Raw genomic sequence first — 25,765 nt, forward strand, 5'->3', positions numbered from 1 at the left:
AGAAAGGCACGGAAAACAAATAACACGTGTTCTAATAAAATAACGCGAGCCACTAAAGGGACATGGTTAGCTGCTTGCTAGCGGTAGCCTGTTACATTACAGTACATAAGATTTCACTTACCACATAAATAGAGTAAGGAGAGATGACTGAGGATGATGGCGAATGATTTACAGATCCTGAGCACCACTGACGAGCATCTGATCTTGTAAAATGTGTGGTAAGTACTGCCGCTGTAGTTTACACAGCGCGTGCGATCGCAAATCTCGAAAGTGAAAGTAAAAAGCGATCCTGCATTCGAAGGCAGTTTCAATGCCCCGCATATTAATAGCGGCTCCCTGATGCCCGCATTTTATATACGGTATAATTACCCAACAATATAACTGCGAGAGACAGTATTGAAATATATATTTTCCCTGTTTCCTTCCTGCTGTGTGAGCTACTGAAATGAGCCGCACTGTGAAACAGCCAATCAGAGCAGAGCTCAACATTGAGCCGCACTGTGAAACAGCCAGTCAGAGCAGAGCTCAACATTATTATTCGTGACCCTTCCAAATAAGGTAAAAACAGACCATTTCATTCTAGGGACAAATCCTAGGGTTGTAAATGGACATGTAAAACCGTTTCTGGAGATTTTTTGCCCTTACCTAAGCCACATACCTTCTACGTAAATATCAGAGAACAATTAAAAATATTGTATCAATGCATTCTATGGCACCTTTAATGAACTCTATTTCCCCAAGATTGGCAGTGAACCCAGATGTGCGAATGCTCATCCCGAGAGTTCTCTGCATGCGTCTCTGCGTCTCTTTTTGTCTGTCTGCCCTTTGTACATTGACTAGTGCTGTGCTGTACATTGGAAGCGCATAAAGCATCAGCAGATTTATGCTTCGTTAGTCAATGGTGAAGTGAAGCATCGACTCTGTCATAGAAGCACTGCACAGAAGCAATCCACTCCTGTCAGACATAATCAATCACTTTCACTCCTTGCGGTCTGGAATCGGAGCAGTGGGGCTATGGGGGGAACTGCTGTGGGCAGAGCCTTCGCTGTAATGTGTTGTATGAATTGACTGGCACATCCCTGCTGTACCAGCAGTAATCTTTAATGCTTTTCAGATCTGAAAAGCTGCTTCTTGAGGGACCGTGAGGGTAGCAACTACAAGCGAGACAGAACCGGTAGCTCTAGTGAGCTACATAAGCAGCATCCTAACTGTCACAGAACCTCATAAGTGACTGATTTGGAATGCTCTACATGGACAGATACACATCACAAACAGCACTTCACACAAAACTCGACTCGACTCGATTTCAGTAGAGTTTGGTGATGTGTAACATGTTGGTAAGCTTAAATCATAAAAATACATAGCACTCAAATATTAGGTAAACTAGTCAATCTTTTTAAACATAAAATATAAAATATTATATATTTAATATTTTTTTAATTAAATGTTTATTCACTAGCATGTAAAAGGTTGGGACGGTAAAATGTTTTTAGTCTCTTGTACTCAAGGCTGCATTTAATTTGATCAAAAATATAGTAAAAAGCAGTAGTATTGTGAATTATTATTACTATTTAATATAATTTATTCCTTTCTTGATACTGAATTGTTCCAAATGTAAAAAAATAAATATATTTTTAATATTTTTTAAAAGATTTTGAAAGAACTTACATTAATTGATCAAAAAATACAGTAACACATTAATATTGTAAAATACTATTACAGTTTAATATATTACTTTAATATTAAATGGTTCCAAAGGTTAAAATGAATGAATGAATATTGTTGTTTTTGAAATAAGTCTCTTATGCTCTTAAAATAAATATTGATTTACTAGTGTTCAAAAGTTTGAGGTCGGTAAGATGTTTTCTTGTCGGTAACAAGTTTCTTATGCTCACCAAGGTTTCATTAATTTAAGCAAAAATAAAGTAAAAACAGTAATATTGTGAAAAATTATTACAATTAAAAATAACTGCTTTCTATTTTAATATATTATGAAAAACTATATATTCTTGTGATGGCAAAGCTGAATTTTTAGCATCGTTACTCCAGTCTTCAGTGTCACATGGCCCTTCAGAAATCATCCTCATATGCTGATTTGGTGCTCAAGAAATGTTTCTTCTTGTTATTATTATTTTGTAAAGCATTTGTTCTGCTTAATATTTTTGTGAAAACCATGGTACTTTTTTTTCAAAAGAACGACGTTTATTAGAAACAGAAATCTTTACTGTCATTTTTGATAAATTGAATGCATCCTTGTTGAATAAATGTACTTTAAAAAAATCTTACTGACCCCAAAGTTTTCATTGGTAGTGTATTTGCCTTATATATAGACCAGGCCAGTATTTGGCCATTTTGAAACAGTAATGTCTGCTTGGCTGATTGTCAGTATCTGCAACAACCATTGAAAAACCCATATTGGCAACCACTAATCTTGCATTTTTTCAGCTTGTTGCTTTCCATTCTGACATTGCCTTCTGTGTCTTAGGAGGCAGCATAATTAAGTTGCAATGACACCTAGTAAGGCAGCTTACTGAGCTTCGGAACAGCACAGCTGTGTACTAGTAGGCAAATTTAGATGGATTCGTCCTGCATAAGCTCGATTTGTTTTGTTGATGTGATTCGAGCAAAGAAGCACACTGCTTTCTTCCAATCGATGAGATCTGGTTAGCTCTAGTGCTTAGCGCCACCATTTTTGATTGCTTCGGTTATGTGGACAGGAACAGCTGGAGCACCTCCGAGGACTAATTTTCACATCTCCATCGATCTGTGATTCATTGGACCCCTTTTACCGCTGGCATCTGTGTCTGATTTGTCAACTGCGAGATGGATGCAGTTGCTGAGAGGTTTTAGCTTACTAATATCACTCTTTAACCGCATGGAGTGTCTTATTTTGCTGGAGGTAATGAATGCACACCTCCCCTTTATCAGTATGGGTAACACACACGCACATGTATGTGGCATCTGCGTATGAGACACTTTGGCATTATTGGATTTTTCACTTTTTGAGATTAGAAGCTGTGCGCCGCACCAAAACAAAAATAATTTACATCCTATGGGAGTGTGAAGAGACTGTGGGCTTGTTTGGGGGTTGGGGGTGGCTCATGAATCCAAATGAAATTTTATGGACCAGTGGACCTCTTAATTGCCCCCCAGGTGTTATCTGTGCTGAAGCTTAATCTCAACATACATCCCTCTCCACTTTATTTCATTTCCACCTCTCTTCTCCCTACCAGCCAACAGGGACGAATGATCCGACGAGGGGCCGTCACATACTGCTTGCCAAACAGATTCTCTTCGGATTTGTCCTAGGCCTTAACCTCTTGCTTATCTGATAATTTTGCATACTAAGTGAGTTTCACTGTGTAAACGAGGCCATAATCTGCAAATGCTTGAATATTATTAGGTCCTTTTTCCCAAATGTATGGAAGCTTGTTTCCGCCACTGAATAAAAAAATAATAAAAGGTAATTATGACTTATCTCACTATTCTGACTTTTTTTTTTTTCAAGTTTACATCTTCCAATTCTGACTTTTTCCTTGAAATTGTGTGATATAAACTCACAATTTTAAGTTAAAAAGTCAGAACTGCATGAAATAAACAAAGTCACAATTCCGACTTTTCCCCCCAGAATTGTGAGTTTGTCTCACAGTTTTAACTTTATAAAATGCAATTGTGAGTTATAAAGTCAGAGTTGTGAGAGAAACTCCGTATTGTAAGGAAATATCAGAATTGTGAGCTGACTTTTTGACTGCAAGAAAATAAGTGCAGAATTGCGGGATATAAACTTGCAATTGCCAGAATTGTGAGTTCATATCTTGCAAATCTGACTATTTCAGATTGCAAGTTTAATCGCCCAATTTGGACATGCAATTGACCCTTGGCCAGGAGTTTGATTGACAGGCGATCTGACCAATCATAACGCTAAATCTGCCATTTTGTTCGACAAACAAACCAGACAGGAGAGTAGATCAACGTCGGTGGATGTAAACTTGAAAAATGGTGTGTATTGACATCTTTCCGCAGTTGAAACAAGATACCTTCTTATGTTCATTCATGTTTATTTCGTGCGATAACTATTTAAGAGGAAGAGGTGATCAGTTCATCTGCCGATTGAACTGAGGCACTACAATCTGTAATGACACATTAAAGAGCCACAAAACGGTATATATTGTTCAAATTAAAAAAAAAAAAATAGAAAATTTGAAAGCTGAGACTTTGTTTCATACCAAAAGTAACCTGCTTTGTCTTGTCTGTCAGCACTATATACGATTGATTGCACTGTTTTTTATTTGTTTTCAATATTTTTAATGTTTTTAATGTTACACTTTTATTTTTATTTCTAATGCATCTGTTGTGATTTATCTTATGATTATTTTAATTCTGTTTTATGTTAAACACTTTGAATTACCATTGTGCATGAAATGCATTATAGCCTTGCCTTACTTTGAGTTCAGAAATCATTCTAATATGCTGATTTGGCACTCAAGCAACATTTATTATTATTACTAATGTTGAAAGCAGTTGTGCTGCTTAATTTTTATGGCAACTGATTTTTTTTTCAGGATTCTTATATGAATGGAACATTCAAAAGAACAGTACTTATTTGAAATATAAAAATGTTGTAACATTTTAAATGTCTTTAATGTCAATTTGATCAGTGGAAAGGCATCCTTGCTCAAAGTATTCATTTTATTTCAATTTCTTTTTAAATTTGCATTTTAATTTTTACTGAGATACCTTTATGGTTGCAAAAAGTAGGACACAGATATACTATACTATACAGAAAGGAGGAGAAAAATCCTGTGTTACTGCTGTAGCTGGCAAAATCTTATTGATTTCCACAGAAATATGAATGTATTATATTAAACAAATATAAGGAATTTTGTCATCTACAGCAGTGTGCAGGGAAATATTCTCATATTAAATACTTAGGAGATGCACAACAAAATACTCATTAAGGCAAATATAAAGATTTTGTTTGCTTACATTATAAATAAAAACTTTCTATTATAAATATATATAATAATAATACAATAAATAATATAAAGTTCCCTGAGAAGAACATTCCATCAAAAGAAGCTGTAATATCTCTGGCTTTTTTAACCAATTACACAATATTACATTCTGATTTATATCTTTTGTTTCCCTCTGCCACAAAACTCCCATTCTCTATGATTGTTTGAGACAAGACTTGTGAGCATGCCTTTGAACCATAAAATGACAAAAGGGACATCTTACATTCTTTTAAACTTCATAGCCATGCAAAAATAAAGGCCACAAGACAAATCCACAAAGTGCGCCTTTCTGTGAGGTTTATTTATTCCCAGTTGGATGGAACTTTTCATTGAGTGAGGCATTAGCAGGCTTAACAGAACACATCTAGATGATACACAGTTTGTCAAATTTGTCCTTGAAAATGTTTTTGTTTTCAATAAAGAGCATTTTGCATAAACTATACATATAACTGTGATTTCAGGAATATGTTTGGCCTGCAGCCGGTAGATTATGCGCTGACTCCAGAAATGCAAGAGGTCCTAAGAATGGCCCCAGAGGCACCACATCCTGTAACAACCACCCTGAGCCCCACCACCAGCCTCAGTAAGGTACATGACTGGACCCGCCTCACAGACAAACAAAAGCACTCAAAACAAACAGATAAAAATTGCTGGTATTTTGTACATCATCTTGTAAGTCGCTTTGAGACATCATCTGTCAAGAACATAAATGCAAATGAAGTGTGCGGTACAGTTTATTTGTGTTCTTGCAGGCTGCAGGCTGTGTGCGAGAGACGGGTCCACTGGTTGTGATTGGCAGTCAGCTGACGCAGACTCAGCAGAAGCAGCTCACCAAAGCAGCTCAACTCCTTGGAGGGAAACAAGTGCAGTCCTTTTCTAGAGCAGGTACATCTCCTTTGATTTCTTGTGTAAAGAAATGAGTGGGTGGTGTATCATAGTATTAAGGTATGAATTACTGTTCAAATGTTTGGGGTCAGTAAGATTCTTTTTTTTTTTAAATATATTTGGAAACACTTTTATTCTCACAATGGCTGTAGTTATTGTGGAATATCATTACAATTTAAATAAATGTTTCTTATTTTAATTTACTGTAAGATGTCTTATAATAGTGTGATGGCAAAGCTGAATTTTCAGCATCATTACCCCAGTATTCAGTGTCACATTCAGTGTCCCATCATGGATGAATTCATCATGCATCCTTACTGAATAAGAGTATGAATTTCTTTTGAAAAAATCTTACTGACCCCAAACTTGACTTGGAGGCAAATCAAAAGGTATTATTATTCATAACAAATGAAGTCAGTGCAAAAACAGCTTCATATTTTTCCTAAAAAAGTTGCAAACAAAATACAGTAAAAATAAATAATAAAACGGATAGTTTTGAATCTGTTTGGAAAAAAACACATTCAAAGGAGTTGTAAAATGGACAATGTGCCATGCTTTTAATACAATGTGGTAAGTCAGAAATACAGTATATTATTATTCTAACTTTTGACATACGGTGCAGTCTAATATTGGTTTTGAAACAATGGACCAATCAATTGAATCTGGTGGCAGGATAAGCTTATTTATGTGCTCAAGCGTATGAGTATTTATATTAGAAAAGGTGTAGGAAAGTTGATGTGATTTTTTTTTTTTTTTCTCCAGATTTTTTTGACTTGCCAATTTTCGTACACATACTCATATAATTCATATTGTTATGAAATATGTGGCATATAACAACTAAAAGGTTTTTTTTTTTAGTCTGCTGAGGATAAGATTATTTCAACACTACGTGGTTGGCTCAAAACAGCTCAAGAAAACAATGAGACCTTTTCAGAGCAGTGAAATGAAGTGTCTCTTCTTTCTTTGCCTTTCTTCCATCACATAGAAGAGCATTATAAGTCATCCAGCTGAAGCATAAGAGGGATATTATGAAATCATACATTATGAAACCAGCACTTTCAGTGACAAATGTAGCTCTCGCAGAGTCTTTCGACTCCTCCAGAAATCACACCAACAGACAAACAATGAGCACTGTCTCATCTTCTAAGCAATCAAAGTTGCAACAGAGTAGAATTAAAGTAATTGAAGCAGTTTCTCATACGCTGCACATAGCTGAACAAGGGTAAAATGCAATTTTGTCGAAGAATGTAGGCTGTGTGTTTGTCACACAACAAAGTGAAGAGCTTTTGGATTTTTTCTTTGTCTAGATTTAAAATAATCTCAAGGGATTGGTGAAGTGTGGCATACTACTTCTGTATTAGGAGCCTCTATATATTGCGTCTTTGTTTTTCTGACATTCATTGTTAGCGGTGTTATAGTTAACTAAAACTAATACAATTGGTTGTCAGTAAATGAAATAAAGTGGAACATAAAACATCAGTATAATATAAAATATCCAAAAATGATAAAAGCACAACAAAATTATTAAAATGAAAACTGAAAATATAACAATTTCTCAATAGAAATGAATAAATGACTATATCACTATTCATTTATTTGTTTATTTATTGTAATTAACTGCTTCCCCCTTTGATTAAATGTCTGTCCAGTCACCCATGTGGTTGTACCAGATGCTCCCATCATGCCCTCTTCCCTGACCACACTGCAGGGCGTCCTCAACGGCTGCTGGATCCTCACTTTCAGCTGTAAGCAATGAGTCAAAGCTTTAAATTGTTGCATACGTTTATGCTTAGAGAAGTTTACATGAATATTAGCACAATCTGAATGTCTGTTTTGAATGCTGAGGTTTCTGGATGATAGAAATATAGTCTCCAAAGAAACAGTTACTGCATCCAGATTTGCAAACATGCGTACAGGTATGCAGTATTTACTCTGTGTTGTTCTTGAGCAATGGCTATTTCTGTTGAGCAAACCAATATAAAATACCTGTAAGCCTATGGAAAATATTAATACTATTGTTTGACTCTGTGGGTTTTCATATATTTGAAAACGGTAATTATTTTTTCTATTCCATTTGATGCAGCTATGAACTTGGCATGTGGTCCTTGTTCTGTGAGTTATTTAGTGCTGCGTATTTCCATATGTACGATTTTTCACAGCTTCGGTTCCATAGTGAAAATCAGTAGGCTCCGACTGTGCTGCCCATTCATTTAGCCCTAATTCAAGAAATTGTTAGCTCTTTTGAGTCTGCCTTCTGTGCTGAGTTCATTTCTATCAGTGCAGGAGCAACATCAGAAGTGCAGGAATGCTGCCTGAAGGAATCATTGCTGTTCTGGTGTTTGTTCTCCAAGCTATCTATTTTGATATTGGTTATTGTTAACATATTTGTTATCCATCTTTAATATCCAGCCCACGGCAGACAACACCTTTTGAGGGCAGTTTTACTACATCATTTATCAGTAAAAAAAAAAAAAAGGGTTCTTCAAAAAGTCTTGCAGTAGCAATGTTACATGCTGGATATTTCTGCATAATGTATTTTTCTGGATAATGTAACAATTTCTAATGTTTAATTGCATGTAACATTAAATCAAGATTCTGGATGCATCTTCATTTAAATTAGTAGTGTGTTTCTGGTGCTCCATAATCACTACAATGTCATATTCAGGTAATTCAAAGCATTTTTAACCACCTCTAGTTATCATGCACATCTAATAACATTATTATTATTATTATTATTATTATTATTATTATTATTAATTAAATAATATTTTAATGTTGTGTTTGTTTATTTTATAATGTAAAATTAATGTTATTATGATATGATTATTAATATAATAATTATAAATATTAATCAATATTATTTAATGTAACAGTGATAAGAATAATAATATTTAGAATAACAATAATAAAAATATTGTAATAAATTCCAGAAATAAGCTTATTTGGTCTGTTTTGTAGTACAGTATTTTCATGTAATAAATACATTTAATAATAATACAATATTTTTTAACTTGACTGTGTATCAAAATGAGTGTAAAAAAATGACCTCATTCCCAAAAACCACTTTTAAGTGTGTTTTTACATCTGCCTTAAATTATTATAGCACGCCTTTTGTTCTTTTAGCTTTAGCAGCAGTCATATATTGTACAACTTTTTATAATTATATCACTGTTCAAATCACAGTTGTGTTTTTTCAGATTAATCGCAACATGATTTTGGGCCAAATGGTGCAGCAATAAAATAATGTCTCAGATGGAAGAGTGAGTGAGTGAGTAGGTATACATGGTTCACTTTAGCACTCGATCTGTGCCACACTTTATGAGCTGTTGATGCTGTGCCTCAGATTTCTGTTCTTCTGTATGGGTCTCCATGGCTCAGTGCATCACGGTTCAGTGCCCGTGAGTGTGTGAGCTGCCAACGCAACCGATCCACAGCTACCCACCACACACACTCACGCTGAGCTTCGTTGTCCGCTCCCATCATCGTGAATCTAATTAGCTAATATGCTAATGGCTCTTTGCTGCTCAGCTAACAACCTGGCCCTATCGTCCAGAGAGAGAGCCGGATTAACCCCGGGATGCAGTATCCTCACGCCACCGCTCTCACGGGGTCCCGGGAAATGAACACTGTAATTAAAGAGGCAGAGGAAGTGCAATTACAGCTCATGATTACTGTGGAGGATTGTGCGTGTGTCTGAACGCGCTCCTATAGGTGGTGTCGGTGTTCTGTTACCATGGGCTGGGCTGGATATAAAGATAGCACTACACAGTGACACTCTGAATGCAGGAATACTAGTACTGCTAATCAGGGTGCGAATTACGCAGTGACCATCGGGGGGGAGGGGGGGACAATAATCACTGTCAAGTGATTATTTAAAAAAATATATAATTACATAATGTGCCGATTAATTAATCAAATGAATCTCAAATTAATTAGATTAACATGTATATCATGTGCCGATTAAAGATAAAGTTATTATTAAAGATAATAGTTATCATTGTGTTAATTTAGAAAAAAACACCGAATAGACATTACAAAAAGGTAGCTGAAATATAAGTAGCTTTAGGAAGAAATATTTTAATTCAACATAAAAAAACACAAATAAATAGTGAAATATGAAATTAAATTATGAAATTAAGTTATGAAACGATACTCTGAATATAAAATTAAATGCACCAGTAGGTGGCGGCAAATCCCTGTCTTAAGTGAGTCATTCAATCATTCATTCAATCGATTAGTTCAAATGGCTGATTCATTCAGAAACGAAGCAAGTGACTGCCTTTATGAATGGTTCACTGAATCATTGATTCACTCGATTCATTTAAAAACGTGGATTCATTAATGAAACACCGCTGTGTGTTGATCTGAGATGCACAACAGTTCTCCTAGGGCTTTATTTTCATTGGTGAAATTACTGACAATGTGTTTAAAATTTAACTATTCACACCTTTACCTTATCTTCATTTTTAGGTAAAAACTTTTATGTAACCTATTTTTGTCTTTCTACCAGCCAATGATGATTCTGAAAGAAAGCACAGTGTTTGTTATAACGTATGCAGCTTTCACGCGCATCTGACTGACAGAACCGCGCGCTTGTATTTCAGCGGTGCTGTTAACGTTATGGTTATTTTAGCAAATAGTTTTGCTCCATAAATTCAGTTCAGCAGCATTAAGTTGAAGAGGGTAAACTTTATCACTCGACTGAATTTACACGTGCATTTTAGGTGTTCTTGCTCCGTGCAATAAATGCACGTCTTTGAATGAGCGCTGTAGCGTATTCTTCAACTGCTCAGGCACTGTCAATACGACCCATTTCAGGAGCTGCCAAAATCATATTTTAAAATCAGTTACGACTATAGAAATGCATATTAATATTTACAAGTAAATCTCCATATTATGTGTAGGCTAGTCTTCTTTCTATCTGACCCCCCCTACATCGTCCATCAGAGGGGTTAAAGCCTTCTTTAGGAGTAAAATAAGTCAAGATAATGGTTGAAAAGCAAAGTAAAGCTCATGCTTATTTTATGTAATTATGTTATAAACTCTGGTAGCAATTAAAAAAAAAAAAAATGTTGGCCAACAAAATTAATTATAGTTTGATCTTAAACTAATTATTGTGTAATAATAAACAAAATATTGCATGTGTGTGTATATATATATAAAATTATTTAATTAATTTCTTTATATTTGTATGTTTAATTTTATATGTATGGGTTTAAAAGTTTGGGGTCTCAAAGCTTTTTTTTGCCCCCCAAAATTTCCTTATATTCACCAAGCTGCATTTTATTGGATTTAAAACAGTAAAAAGAGTAATGTTTCTTTTGTGAATAGAACGTTAGAACAGTATTTGTTAGAAAATGAAATCTTTTGTGCATTTTAGTGCCACTTTTAATACATTTTTCGTCCGTTCCAAATTTACATGAAAATACATTTTATTTAGTCATTTATATATATATACAGTTTATCTTTCTTTACAAGTACATTTGGAAATAGTATTAAAATAAAAGCAAATGTCAAGCTGCTCAGTATAAAAGCACATAAGACAGCCTGTCAGTTGGAGAAGAAGCAATGAGAGATTGAGGTAGCGTCTTTACTCTCCTCTTAAACTTGCTTCATATGTATTTTTAGACACTCTACAAGGTGCCCATTTATTCCCCTTGTCCTTTTTCTGTCATCATTCTCGTTGGAACAGCAGGCAATAGCTGCCTGCTCTTCCAGAGCTCTTCAGTCAAGAAAGGGCCATTTCAGCCAGACGTACAACTAGGGCAAACCGAGCAGAACGCTATCAAATAGTTGTAAACAAGTTGAGCGGGCGAAGAAGGTTTGTGATGGAGGATTTGTTTTTTTTATGTGTGTGAAGCAGCAGCTGTTTTTTAGACAGGCTTGAGATCACTTGTAGTATATTGCGCTGAAGACCTTTTGTGAAGAATTTTACCTGACAGAAATGAACAAAAAGATTGTTTTCACCCTTGTTGAGAGAGATCCACGATCCCCTCTAGCTGTGCATCTTCGTGCCCTGAAAATCTTGTCCTGCTCTGTTATTTTTCCCTAGTGAAAGTTGTAAAATACAGCATAAGACTTGCAGAATTTAAGTGTGCGTTGCATCACTGCTGTTGTACTGATTTGCCTTGAAACTGCAGATTTCTTTTACACTTAAAAGAATAGTTCACCCGAAAAATTAAAATTGTCATTATTTTCATGCCGTTTTTTTGTTCCAAACCTGTATGCTGGTTTTTTTTTTTCTGGCACAAAAAGTAGCAGCTCTACTTGGTAATACTACTGTATAATACTACAATTATAATACATTTACATTTACATTTAGTCATTTAGCAGACGCTTTTATCCAAAGCGACTTACAATTGGGGGATACATAAAGCGATTCTTCTTAAAGAGGCAAACAGACACAGGAAGTGGATGTAATACCAAGTTCTTAGACATTGTTCAAATAAGTACAAGCTAGAAAGAGAAGGAATAAATAGAGAGAATTTTTTTTTTACATTTATTTTATTTATTAATTTTTTTTTTATGATGAAGTCAAGTAGCTTCGAAAGAGACGAGTTTTCAGCTGTCGCTTGAAAATTGTCAGGGATTCAGCATTCCGGATACACGCGCTCCTTCTTAGCCGAGGGCAATTATTATAATTACCAGAAAGTGCAATCAAAAATACAAACGCAAACAAAAATATAACGTAGAAATAGGCAGAAAACGAAATATTCCTTCCTAGCAGCAAGTAATAATTCCAACAGCAGATCTATAAACAAATATTACGCAGGACACTCACGTGCAGCTGTCTGTCTCTTCTGTTGACTAATCGCTTGAATAAATAGATTAGCCACTATACTTTGAGTCTTATCTAGCCATACAATATCTCTGAGTGGAAATATTCTTCAAATTATTTTCTTTTATATTCCACATGAATGAGGGTGAGTAAATAATGGCAGAATGTTCATTTTTGCTCTATCCCTGTAAAGCCCACTTTATATTTGATACATGAATTTCAAAGACCTCTAAATTGTCAACATGATCAAAACAGTGCTGAAAAACCTGGTTTATAGATCTTATAGATCATATAGTTCATAGTTTTTAATGAGCAAAAGGTCTTATAATAAAAAGGTAAAGGTAATATAATTCTTAAAATGTCCACCTTCAGGTCGTGGTTCTCGTGTCTTTTTGCTATAAATCTTTAATAATTTTTATGAAGTAAACGCAATTCCTTTTATATTGTTAGAAATTTTTCAAGATGAACATTTAATGGATTGAAGTAACTTAGATTTACTTGGTTATCCATCTTTTTTTAATATAAAAATTGTTAAAATATATGTATTAAATATAATGCAGACTTTTAAGGAGCATTCGTACATCTCTCAGTCATGATTATATTACATTCCATTATATGTTTTTGCCCCCACAATAACAACTACAGAAATTTGATCATATAAAAAAGCATTTAAATAGCATCTTACTAAGACATATTATTGGGGAATATAGAGTGACAACTGATATTTATATTGACACAAGTAACAACAACTGCACCAAATTGCATATTTGTGCTCCGTTTGAGCCTCTAAATAAAATGGAGGTGTTTTTTTTCCATCTTCAAGTGTGAGCTCTATATTCTCAGTATGTCAAACTATATGGACCATAAAAGCCTGATGTGTCAAATATGATAAACAAAAAACACACACACACACACACACACACACACACACATATATTCATATGTTAGGCTTTACAGGTTTTAAATGCTGATGTATAGCTAGTAAGTCTGCTATGTCTCGTTCTCTTACTCTCAGTCTTTCTTCCAGGGGTGAGTTGTAGCCTTCAGGCAGGCAGCTGGGTCGGGGAGAGCGAGTACGAGGCAGGTGACGGGCCCCTGCGTGCCCGCGTGAACAGAGGCAGCCTGGTGAGTGACAGGCCAACATGTGGAGGGTCTAACAGTTATCGACACATTTTCCTGTCCAGAGAGGAGGAATAATGGCTGAGTGAAACCCTCTCCTGGTCCTGCTCTTTAATGGTCTCTCATTGTCAATCTGCCATGTTGATCTGCTCTCCTCAGGCTGGCTTGGCTTTTATTACTGACTGTGCTATGGATTGTGGCTTGTTTCGAAAGTCACACACTTCCCCGAGGACAGAGAATTCAAAGAGAGGGAACACACTTGTGACTTTATGAGAGGACTGTGCATTGTGAGACAATATAGGGCACTGGTGATCTGTTTAGGCCACAGTGTACGACTCAAATGCTTTGCAGGGAAGAAGCCAAGCTTGGCGTTCTGCTCTGATTGCTAAGAAGCCTCGCGACACAGTCTCATAGCAGCCCCTCTGTAGTTCTTTAACGTGAAAACAGCATGGTTTGGATGCGTGGTAGGATGAGGTGACATTTTAACAATATAAAATTAAGCAACATTGTGAACATCAAGATAATGATATCTGTTTGTTTGTTTAATTCAGTTCTGTGATCCAGTTCAAACTGTCTGATTCATTGAATTGATTCAAAACTCTGATTAGGTGATTCATTTGCGTCATCATTCAAAAAATATATCAGACATATATATGAATTTTCAGCAGTCATTATTCCAGTCTTTAGTGTCACACAATCCTTAAGAAATCATTCTGATATGCTGATTTGGTGCTCAAGAAACATTTCTTATTATTATCATTGTTGAAAACACTTATGCTGCTTAATATTTCTGTGGCAGTCCTAAAAGAAAAAAAAAAAATGAAATAGTCTTTTGATCAATTTAATACATCCTTGATGAATTAGAGTATGAATTTGTTTTTAAAAAGTCTTACTTACCCCAAACATTTCAATGGTGGCACATATTTAGGTAAATATGGACATTTATTAATATACATTTTGGTAACATTTTATTGTAAGATGCCCTTGTTACACATGTTACATGTACTTACTATTATAATAACAATAAATTATGCATAATTACATGCAAGTAACACTAAGCCAAACCTTAATCCTAACCCTAACCATATAGTAAGTACATGTGGTTAATTAATATTACACAGTACATAAATGTATAATTACACTGTAACAAGGACACCTTAAAATAAAGCGTAACCTAAATTTCTATGTCGATGCATATTGTTATATAGGTAAATGTAATTATTGATTGCTTATTTAGTGAAAAACTGTTTTAAAATCATGCTTTCATTATTTTAGAATACTTTTTACTGAAGCATTTTTAATCTAAATTGTGTCAACAGTTCATAAATATGCAGAGAGATTCTAAATATTGAACTGAAAAGCCTGAAAAGTATTAAGAATTTAAGCCTCATTCCACAATATGCATTCCATATTGTGCTGATATTTACCAAAGATAACATAAGCTTTATAAATGCTGTACTGTATACTGGTTACCTCTGAAACAGCATTAGAATGCAAAGGACGCATTTCATAGTTGAATTCTGCATTTATTTGTGTGATATTGCAGCTGTGTCCAGGTTATTGTGAGGCTTTAATGGCCCGAGTCTAGCATGTTGACCTCTCAACAAGTGTGTGCCAGTGACCCATATATTTGCAGATCTTTGCTTTGGGCATCTTACGGCTCCCCTGAGCTGGCATTGTCACAGACCCATCCAGACCAGACCTGAGCAAAAGCCTGTTACTTTAACCCCAAATGTCCTGCAGCTGCTTTCGTAGATGGCACAGAAGTGGCTCAGACTTTCACTGAACCATATCTTACCTCATTTTTTTAACACTTATCTCTTTGTGGCAGGTTGTTAGTTACTTTTTATTTGTGAAAGGCTCTATTTAAAGGGTTTCTGCAGTCATGGAAAACCTGGAATAATAATTTCAATGGAATTCCCTGGAAATGTCCTAGAAATAAGTCAAATATTACAGAAATGTATATTTTTGTGACCAGTAGCTCAGCATTTCATCAGCTAGAAATTTCTCTATAAATGTTTTAAAAATCCTGATTAAGTAATCATGAAGAACTGGAACAGCGATGGAAATGTTTTGATCAAAAAAGGTTAACTGTCTTAACTGTGACTTAGCAGTTAGCACACTGCAGATACATTGAGCTTTGGTGCTCTTGTGGGTTAAAATCTGGCCTGTATTGTGACCCAGTCAGCTTTCTCCCTCTTTTCCCAATCATTTCCAGTCACTTGTCCAGGCCATTATAGGATGCCATAACTGATACATTCAGGTACTTTGATGCTTTGTGTACTGAATCGCTCTCGTTTTCTCATACATCTTTAGCTCCCTCCCCTCTTTGATGGCTGCTGCTTCTACATGCTGGGCTCCTTCTGTAAGCCACCAAAACACGAGCTCATTCAGTTAGTGAAAGAAGGAGGTGGACAGCTTCTGAATCGCCAGCCCAAACCCGACAGTGACGTCACGCAAACCCTGAGCGCAGCGGCCTACCATGCCCAGCCTGGTTCAGACCAGGTTCTCTGCACCCAGTATATCTTATATGATCCTCAGAGCTCCTACAAACCCCAGAAGGTCCGGGTAGGTAAAGTCTGGTCGGCTCCATCCACGTGGTTTGTGGACTGCATAGCTGCCTTTCAACTCCTGCCAGTGCCGGCGCACTAGGCCATATACTTGTTGTGTTATTATGTTTCTGCTTCATGACATCAAATAAAACCTTTTTCTGCATAAGAGAAATTAGTTTTTATACTTATCGGAAGATAGAGCCATCATAATTGCTGTTTTCATCTAGCTTTATGTGAGGCAAAATAAAGGGTCTGACTGTCCCCTGAAGATTCAAGTCACGTGGCAAGTCTCAGGAGAAAGCTTTTTAGAGTCTATTGTGCTTGTTCTTTCTTTCCGGGCCAAATTATGCCATCTGAAAGCTAGAAAATGATGAAAACATTTCCCATTGTCAGGATACATGACCTATTTTGAGCAGACTCGCAACTTGTGTGCAAACCATTCAGAGATCTTGTGGGAATTAGTTTCATTTTCCCCCAGACAAAACTTACATGTTCATCAGACTTTTAAATGCAATGCTAATTGCTTAGACCGCTTTTGTTTTAAAAAACCAAATGGTATTCATAAAGTCCAGGACAGGATAATGGGATTCTAGCTACAGATGATAAGGTGGCATTTAGATTAGATGGAAAACAAAATACCCAAAGAGATGAATGAAGAAAATAAGAGCAATTAATTCTCAAACGGTGGCCCTTTCAAACAAGCAGTTTTTTTGTTTTCTTTGCTCGTTGTTTCTGCAAGGGTTAAAAAAATGAAAGATTTCTGGTCGTCTTTGGCTATCTCCCAAGATGCGGCTTTCAATGGGATTAGTCAGGGATGCTCCTAATTGCTATTGATTGCTGTGAGCCGCATTAAATTGCTTCGCCCTTGTCCTGCAGGGACGTGGAGGGAGGCAATTAATGGTGTGGACAGGGTTTGGTGGGGTGATTAATTGGAGGGTATTGAGGGTCCTGTGGGTAGAGGGAAAAATGCACCCAACTCTTAACACCTGACTTTGCAAACTTTATCATCTCTCTTCTAAGAGTTAAGAGCTTTCAAATGCACTTTTGCAGAACAGATGTGTGCAGACAGATACAATCCTGAGGGCAATGACTCTCATTACAGGTGCATCTCAATAAATTAGAATGTCGTGGAAAAGTTCAGTTATTTCAGTAATTCAACTCAAATTGTGAAACTCGTGTATTAAATAAATTCAATGCACACAGACTGAAGTAGTTTAAGTCTTTGGTTCTTTTAATTGTGATGATTTTGGCTCACATTTAACAAAAACCCACCAATTCACTATCTCAACAAATTAGAATATGGTGACATGCCAATCAGCTAATCAACTCAAAACACCTGCAAAGGTTTCCTGAGCCTTCAAAATGGTCTCTCAGTTTGGTTCACTAGGCTACACAATCATGGGGAAGACTGCTGATCTGACAGTTGTCCAGAAGACAAACTGGCCAGCAAACTCACCAGACCTGAACCCCATAGAGAATCTAAAAAATGAGAATGAGGAAAATGAGAAACAAGAGACCAAAAAATGCAGATGAGCTGAAGGCCACTGTCAAAGAAACCTGGGCTTCTATACCACCTCAGCAGTGCCACAAACTGATCACCTCCATGCCACGCCGAATTGAGGTAGTAATTAAAGCAAAAGGAGCCCCTACCAAGTATTGAGTACATGTACAGTAAATGAACATACTTTCCAGAAGGCCAACAATTCACTAAAAATGTTTTTTTTATTGGTCTTATGAAGTATTCTAATTTGTTGAGATAGTGAATTGGTGGGTTTTCCCTAAGGAAGATTCAAACTTGTCTGTTTATCTTGCACATCTTGGTAAAAATTACCAACTGTTTACCAGCTTAGCAATCCTCTGACAAATGATGCTAGGGATATATAAACACCAAATCACATAGACAATTTTTTAAATCCATTTTTAAAAAAATATTATAAATAGAGTATATTTTAGCTTTTTAGATTAGATTACCTTTGCCCTCACCCTGCCTTAAATGTAATATTTAAAAAAACACTAATAATTTAACTGTTAAATGTAATTTTTAGTCTCAAATCTCAAAAATAATGTCCATTACAAAAAAGAAAGAAAAATAAATATAAATTTTTTCCTAAATTTACTTGTAGAATTAAAAAAAAAAAAATGTATTTAAACAAAACTAGTATTGTGGAATTTTAATATTAGGTGCATTAGCATTTAAGAATGTTAATATTAACATTTCTAGTCACAGCACTTTTTTTTTGGACTCATTGAAATTTGTAACTACGCTAAATTTCTTATTTGCTACCTAGTGCACTTCATCTGTTTTTCCCCTCTTACATTATTTGGGCTTCTTGCCAGCTGGCGGTTCAAATGCTTCCTGCTGATATCCTATCTGATGTAAAAAGAAAATTAAATCAATAAAGAGAGCCCCATCCTCTGTATAGTAGCATCAGGTACTATCCTCACCTTAATTAATTTCTTCCCTTAATTATATATGATTTTGTGGGCACACAAGTTTTTTTTTAAGCAATTACAGATGTCTGGTGTTAATAATTGTAACTCAAAACATCTGTACAGTGCTTTCCTTGGATGTTGGAGTGTGTCAGTCTGTAGGACTGGAAGCAATTCAGTTCTGCCTACTGTTTCTGCTACTTATGATGAAAGTCTCACTTCTTCAATCGCTTTTAGGGGGCTCTAGGATTTCTTTGTGCCATTTCCTCCTGTTGTATCAGCACTTTAATGCTCTCCTAGACAATGATGGATGAGTAAACCTGTGCTGGAGTTACAGTAATGGTCTGAGTTCTTCTCTTTCCTGCTCTCTGACCTCAGTGTGGTGACTGTTTTCTTAGCAATCGCAGAATAAAGTGAGCATGTGCCCGGCTCTCCATGTGACAGAGGGAATGTGATGTTTCCACACAGTAAATGGATGGCTGGTTATAAAATACTGCTCTGTCAGCATGTAGGAACTGCTCATGTCTGCAGTATCAGATGCCTGTGCATCTGGCTGGAGATGAGCTGGTTGGATTTGCTTACAAAAGATAGGAATGTTTAAAATAAATAAATAAATAAATAAAAATAATACACACACCGGCTTTCTTTTTTACTGAATAACACTTTTTTTCCCAGTCTATTTAACAAAATAGTTTTGTCTTCATAAATAATACACATTTTTAATCCTCTTTCTAACTCTGAATTCAGAATACACATAAAACGCTTTGAGATATTTACATGTTTATATATTTAGGAAGGGCACCTGGGCTTTGTATTGTTCCATAAAAATGAAACGCACGTATTATAATAATATTAATAATTCTCATTTTAAATAATAGCACTGTTAAATGATACATATCAGTGAGTAAAATTTGTTTTAAATTAATAGTTCACAGAAAAATGGAAATTCTGTCATCATTTACTCACCCTAATGTTGTTTCAAACCTGTATGACAGTTTCTTCTGTTTTTATTCACTTATCTTTTCTTCCAGTGAGATTTCCTGCTGCAACTGAATCGAGTGAGTTGAACTAAATATCCGTCGTATTTGTGAATGAATCATTCAGAAAGATTTCGTTAACGTGACCAACTAATTAAAAATCAGTTAAATGATCCAGCATAAAATAATAATTTGTTCATTAATTGGACATTTACTTCTCTCATAAAACCTCTTGTATATATTTTGGTCTGTTTCTCACTAGTTATTTTCTGGCTTCAAAAGACTTGGAATTTAGTGCATGAATCATGACTCGGTTTTATCGTATTTTGGGTTCCTTTTGAAGCTTGACAACTCCAGTTCCTCATTCACTGTAATTGCATAGAAATTCACAATTTGAGAATGAGTACAATTCTTCAACATTTCTCCATTTATGTTCTATAGAAACAAGTCATTTGGCTGTGCAACAACATGAGGCTGAGTATATTATGCCAGAATTGTCTTTTTTGGGTGAACTGTCTCTTTAAGTGTAAGGACCCTCAGTGCCCGTCAGTAAGAAAAGCTGATTGTTTTACAGTATTTTTTTCCCCTCTTCCATTATAGATGCAGTTTGTTTGTTTTCAGGCACAAGTTCATATAACAGTTTTGTTTAGAAAAAGAACAATCTTCACAGCTTCCAGCTACAGTTAGTCAGTGTCTCAAAAAAAGAGCAATGGTTCACTTTTACAAAACTGACAGTGAATGGCGAAGACATTGACAGACATTGAAGGCCATGTGCACAAAGAATCAGGTCTTTTTAGAAGCATGATGCAAAACACAAGTTCTTCATGGATGAAGCCGGTCCTTCCTTCAGTGGACATACTGTAGCTTGTTATGAATCAGGACACTGTGAAAAAGTACAAAGGAGATGTATTCCACGTCATCAGGCCTGGCCATTGTGAATTCCATGTGATTGTCAAAAGAAATCATACATCATACATGAGGAATCATACATGAGGACAGATGGGAATTTTAAGTGCCACAGCTGAATTTCAGTCAATAAATAATCAATAAATGACAGTTTCACTAATATCTCTCATGATGTCCAATGATGTGCAATATGCTGCCAAAACAATAAACAGCTGTCTAGTTTAATGAACATTTAGGGTTAATATATAAACACGGTATTATCCCATACAACAATTCCAGGACACATTTGTTTTCAATACAGGCTGAGACTTTGAATACTTTAGGGCGAATCTCACAAAATATTGTGAAAAGAGCATGTCCAGGTCATATTTCACCCCAAAATCAAGAGAAAGATTTTGCATAAAGAACAGTAAACCTATTTTTAGCACCATTTAGATGTTATATTGTTTTTGTCATTTTATACAATTTTATTTGGTCAGTTAAGCAAATTTCTTTCCATAATGTAAAAAGGAAATATTTTAAGTATTTATTCATAATGATTATATATAAAAAGTATATTTACTATGTGTCATACATATATTAGATCACATTCTTATATATATATATATATATATGTATATGTGACCCTGGACCACAGAACCAGTCTTAAGTCGCTGGGGTATATTTGTAGCAATAGCCAAGTACATTGTATGGGTCAAAATTATCTATTTTTATTTATGCCAAAAATCATTAGGATATTAAGTAAAGATCATGTTCCATGAAGATATTATGTAAATTTCCTACTGTAAATATATTAAAACTTCATTTCCATTGTGCAATTTTTAGGTTGAAATGTGATTGTACATATTTTTTGTGAGATTTACCCACTAATGTGATTTTGTTGTTGTTTTGTTTAGTTTCTACAGCCATAAATCATTAAACTGAGATTGTATAGTAATTAAATGAATGCATTTCTCGCAGGGCTTTGAAGCTCATGTTCCGGTGCCACAGTAGATGTATCATTTTAGAACTATAGCAGAGGACAGATTAGCTCAGAAATCCTCCTCTAGCTTGTGATTTTAGAAAGCCAAGTGCCCTGCACCCATTGGGATGGGCAGGCTTAGGACAAAAAGAGAAACAGAAGCCATGGAAACAAAAAGATCGCCCGCTCGCATAAGCCTGAGCTTTGATTGTAGCTGTGGGTCATGTTTGCTGCTTAGTGCTTCAGAGTCTCGCTCGTGACAGCTTGTGTACTCATCCGCATGCTCTCTTCCTTCAGTATCGCCCTGTCTCTGTGTTAGACGATGCTACACAACATCTGTTTTTTATATGATCAGAGCTGTAATAAATGTCCAGTGTGAATAAGACTCTAGGGAGCGTTTAATAATCGTTTGTCTTCTGCTTTATGTCATTTATGGACTTTTACAGTTCATTATTTCAATCGAGACCTAATGATTTGTTGGCTTATTGGACAAGCCTTAGCTTCTACATTGAGCTATAGAGAGACAAGAGACCCTGAAGATGAAGTAAAGGCAGTGAGCGAATGTGTATATGTAGATATATACATTCTAGCACCTTCTTTGCAGGTCACGCTGTTGCATTCATTGTCGTCTCATTACCAAATCTGCAGATCTGTTATTAAGTAGCTCATCCATCAGTGCTTAGAAACAGAGTCCAAAAGGTTAAAGGGAATGAATGCTGTTGAATGGGAAAAAATACCTATGATAAATCTCAGGTGCTTGGTGAAGTTCCCATTGAATTAATGACTGGTATTCATCATTGAAGAACCAAAAAAAAAGGAAATCAGACAAGTGGGTGCCTGTTTTAAAGAGGATCTATAAGCTCTGCATTAGTTAAACCTGAACGATGGTCATTGCTAACGTTGTGCTGTAATGGGTCTCTGCACAGATATTGTTGCGATACTGGAAAATCTTCAGCAAATGTGGGCTAAAAGTGGCTCAGAGTCTGTTTAGAGGTTCTTATTGGTTTAAGTGCTTCTCAAAGTGCAGTTGATCAACATCTTCCTTCTAAGCTGCGAGCGAAATTGCCGTGAGCCGAGGTTACGGATGCGCTGAAGATCAAAAGAAGTGGTTTAGAACGTCGCTTTGAAGCGCCAGACTGTATGCAGATTTCTTCCTTTGTTTTAGCCCTCTGCATGCTGGGCTGTGTGTCTGCCGGGCAGTACCACAGAGGGCAGAGGCGGATAATTTATCACTGCATATTGCCTGATTAAGGAAAATTAAAGTAGGCTGCTGTGGGCTAGCTAATTGCTTAGATAACAAGTTCAAGCTGCTAGACTTTAGGAAAGCGTGTTTGTTTGGGCTTGGGAGAGAAAAACAAGGGTATTACAAACAGAAAACTCTGCAGTACGGTAGCGATTTATAGGATGCACTGGTTTAACGTTCAGTGACACTTTCCACGACTAGGGTACAGTATATAGCCTATATTGAACAATACTATAAAAGGAGGTCAAATTGAATATTGATGGGTGGTTTGTTTGTTTGTTTATTTATTTATTTTTCTATGAAATTGAGCATTTTTGCCATTTGGGATCTGTCTAAATACATTATAAAATATCTTTTGAAGTTGTAAATATAGCAGCGATTATTGAAGTACATTTTACAAGAAAATTGTTTCAGTCTTTCAACTTGTAAATTTCATGTTTAATTTAATGTGTTACTTGACATTTCTTTGAGACAATTTTCACTCCAAAATTACTAGTAAATTTCAAAAATAATTACAAAGCAAATCACCAGTTTAAGTTGATTTTGTAGTCGGTAATTTTTATATTTTGTTTTTGAAAGAAGTATCTCATGCTGACCAAGGCTGCATTTAATTGATCAAAAACGGCAATATTGTTTTTGGCAAAATATTATTACAGTTTTTTTATATATATATATTTTAAAATTGTATTTATTCTTGTGATGGCAACGCTGAATTTTCAGCAACCACTACTCCAGTCTTCAGTGTCACATGTCCTTTAGAAATCATTATAATATGCTGATTTGGTGCTCAGGAACTATGTATTATTATCAATATTAAAACAGTTATGCTGCTTAATATTTTTGTGGAAAGAGTTTTTTCAGGATTCTGTGAGTAGAAAATTTAAAAGAACAGTGTTCATTTGAAAATGAAATTGCTGAATGAAAGCGTCTTATTAAATATAAATTTTTTAAAAGTTGTTGTAGTGTACCCTATTCATGGAAAGTGCTTGCCACCTAAAATACTGGATTCATCTTTATAGGAGTTTTCTTATATGAGTGATGCAATAAAATCATTTCCCAGAACAATCACTGAATAATCTTAATTTCTCAGCTGTGTTTTTATTATGTGGTGTAGATCTACCTTATTCCCTCTTGTTCCACTAATTAAACAATAAATTCGAACTTGTCATTAATCATGTTTCTTAATGAACAAGTTCATACCCCCTAGTAATACTACCACTAAATATATATAACTCATACTCAACAAATGTGGGAACACAGAGGCTTGTACAGGACTAGTGGAGGTGTGGTTTAGTTTATGTAATGTAATGTGTGCTATGCTAAAATATCTCACTGTAAGCGCAGACTAAAATGATCAACTTTATCTTCAGAGGATTGAGGTGGTATTTTAGGTTTAAATGTTCTCATTGAGCACTCATGATTATGTGAAATATACAAACACTGTGTTTAAGCAGCATAAGCTACTAATAAAACTAGTGGTGAATCTCATGAAACCTGTCAAGAACATGTCTAGATGTCAAAATCAACTGAAAAAGAAGAAGAAATTGTATTTTGCCCAATGAAACTGAAGATATTTTGACACTTAAGCATATTCACCCTTAAATTATCATTACAAAAATGCAAAATACTTCATTATCATTGATGTATGATTAATGTAACACTCATTAATGTAAAGTTTAAAAAGTATTTGTCTATTCTGATAGTATTTGTTGTACGTTATAGTGATTTAAATGTTTTTAAATTTTTTTTTTTTACAAATATGTAATTTGTTTATTTTAATAAATGAATATATTATTTTGATATTTTAATAATTTGATCATTTAATATTCTTATATTAATTTACTACAGTAAAAATATAGTATTTTATTAGTAAGAATATAATGAGAAAAAAACTGAGAGAAATGTTAAATGCGAATTTGGGCAAAATGCAAAAAATTATAATGATCCTGAAAACAGACTTTATTTTATGCAAATTATCATTTCTAATTTTACTGTCTTTATTTTGCAGTAAAAAACAAACTTTTTTGTAAAATATTTTTGTGTTGTAAAATATTTATATATTATGGTAGTATTTGTTGTACTTTTTTGATGATTCATTTTTTTTTAAATAATTCCTTTTTTCAATATATAATTTGTTTATTTTAATGATTTATATTATTTTGATATTTTAATAATTTGATAATGTAATATTCCTATATAAATTTAATACTGTAAAGGTATTGCATTTCATGAGTGAGAATCTAATAAGATAGCCTGTGAATAATGCGGAGTTACAAAAATAAATAAATAAATAAAACAATTTTGAGGCAAATTTAAAATGCACATTTTGACGAATTTTTAATGAAAAAAGGTCAAAGTGCAAAAAATTACAATGAATTTATGCAAAGTATAATTTCTAATTTTATTCTCTTGATTTTGGAGTGAAAAGTTTTCATGAGGTTCACCCTAGTATGAACTCATCACAGGAGAAAAATGTGTCCTCAGTGAAAGACACTTGTTATGATTCTGCCAAGGACTTTTATGGGTGTGTGTATGTCTGAGTGTACAGTATGTCCCATGTATCTCAGCATGTCCAGCCATCTCAGTTTGCCCAAGGAATTGTGCTCCTGCCAATCAGTCCCTCGCTGTCATAAGGTGGGCCGTCCCCTGCGCCGACAGCCGTGCCGCACATCGCATCGTGTCCCTCCCTTCAGCTCCAGAGGGGTTCTATGATGACGCCTGACCGTTGAGACACTCCCGGCGCAAGCACTGTGCAGGCTTCCACCAGTCCCCGCTGTGGCACCGACAGATGGTGCAGTCGTCCACCTTCACTTCAATGCCAGCTGGGATGATCGTCGTTCCAGCGAAGCAATTTGGACCTGTCACATGGGGAAAAGGAGGAGATTTTAAGGAAGCAGGA

General features: G+C 35.2%; 2 protein-coding genes across 7 annotated transcripts in view; one reads left to right on the forward strand and one right to left on the reverse strand.

The window, feature by feature from the left end:
* The window catches only part of LOC107660605 (BRCA1-associated RING domain protein 1-like), a 40,377-nt gene extending 23,873 nt beyond the window's left edge, over positions 1 to 16,504 (forward strand). For 4 of the 5 annotated variants that reach the window (XM_016449959.1, XM_016449960.1, XM_016449962.1 and 1 more), the window contains 5 exons: positions 5,477 to 5,603; positions 5,768 to 5,900; positions 7,550 to 7,645; positions 13,706 to 13,803; positions 16,114 to 16,504. In XM_016449959.1, coding sequence (XP_016305445.1) covers positions 5,477 to 5,603; positions 5,768 to 5,900; positions 7,550 to 7,645; positions 13,706 to 13,803; positions 16,114 to 16,449 — 790 coding nt within the window. In that variant the 3' untranslated portion in view covers positions 16,450 to 16,504. The remainder of the gene's footprint in view (positions 1 to 5,476; positions 5,604 to 5,767; positions 5,901 to 7,549; positions 7,646 to 13,705; positions 13,804 to 16,113) is intronic. The other variant, XM_016449963.1, reaches the window with a different exon arrangement.
* vwc2l (von Willebrand factor C domain containing 2 like) overlaps positions 9,462 to 25,765 on the reverse strand; it is a 49,770-nt gene continuing 33,466 nt past the window's right edge. Inside the window, exon 4 of one of the 2 annotated variants that reach the window (XM_016449966.1) lies at positions 9,462 to 9,526. In XM_016449966.1, coding sequence (XP_016305452.1) covers positions 9,489 to 9,526 — 38 coding nt within the window. In that variant the 3' untranslated portion in view covers positions 9,462 to 9,488. Of the gene's footprint in view, positions 9,527 to 25,360; positions 25,725 to 25,765 lie in introns of those variants that run through there. The other variant, XM_016449965.1, reaches the window with a different exon arrangement.

Source organism: Sinocyclocheilus anshuiensis, unplaced genomic scaffold, assembly GCF_001515605.1.
Source record: "Sinocyclocheilus anshuiensis isolate Anshui unplaced genomic scaffold, SAMN03320099.WGS_v1.1 scaffold627, whole genome shotgun sequence".
In the NCBI taxonomy this organism is placed as follows: domain Eukaryota; kingdom Metazoa; phylum Chordata; class Actinopteri; order Cypriniformes; family Cyprinidae; genus Sinocyclocheilus; species Sinocyclocheilus anshuiensis.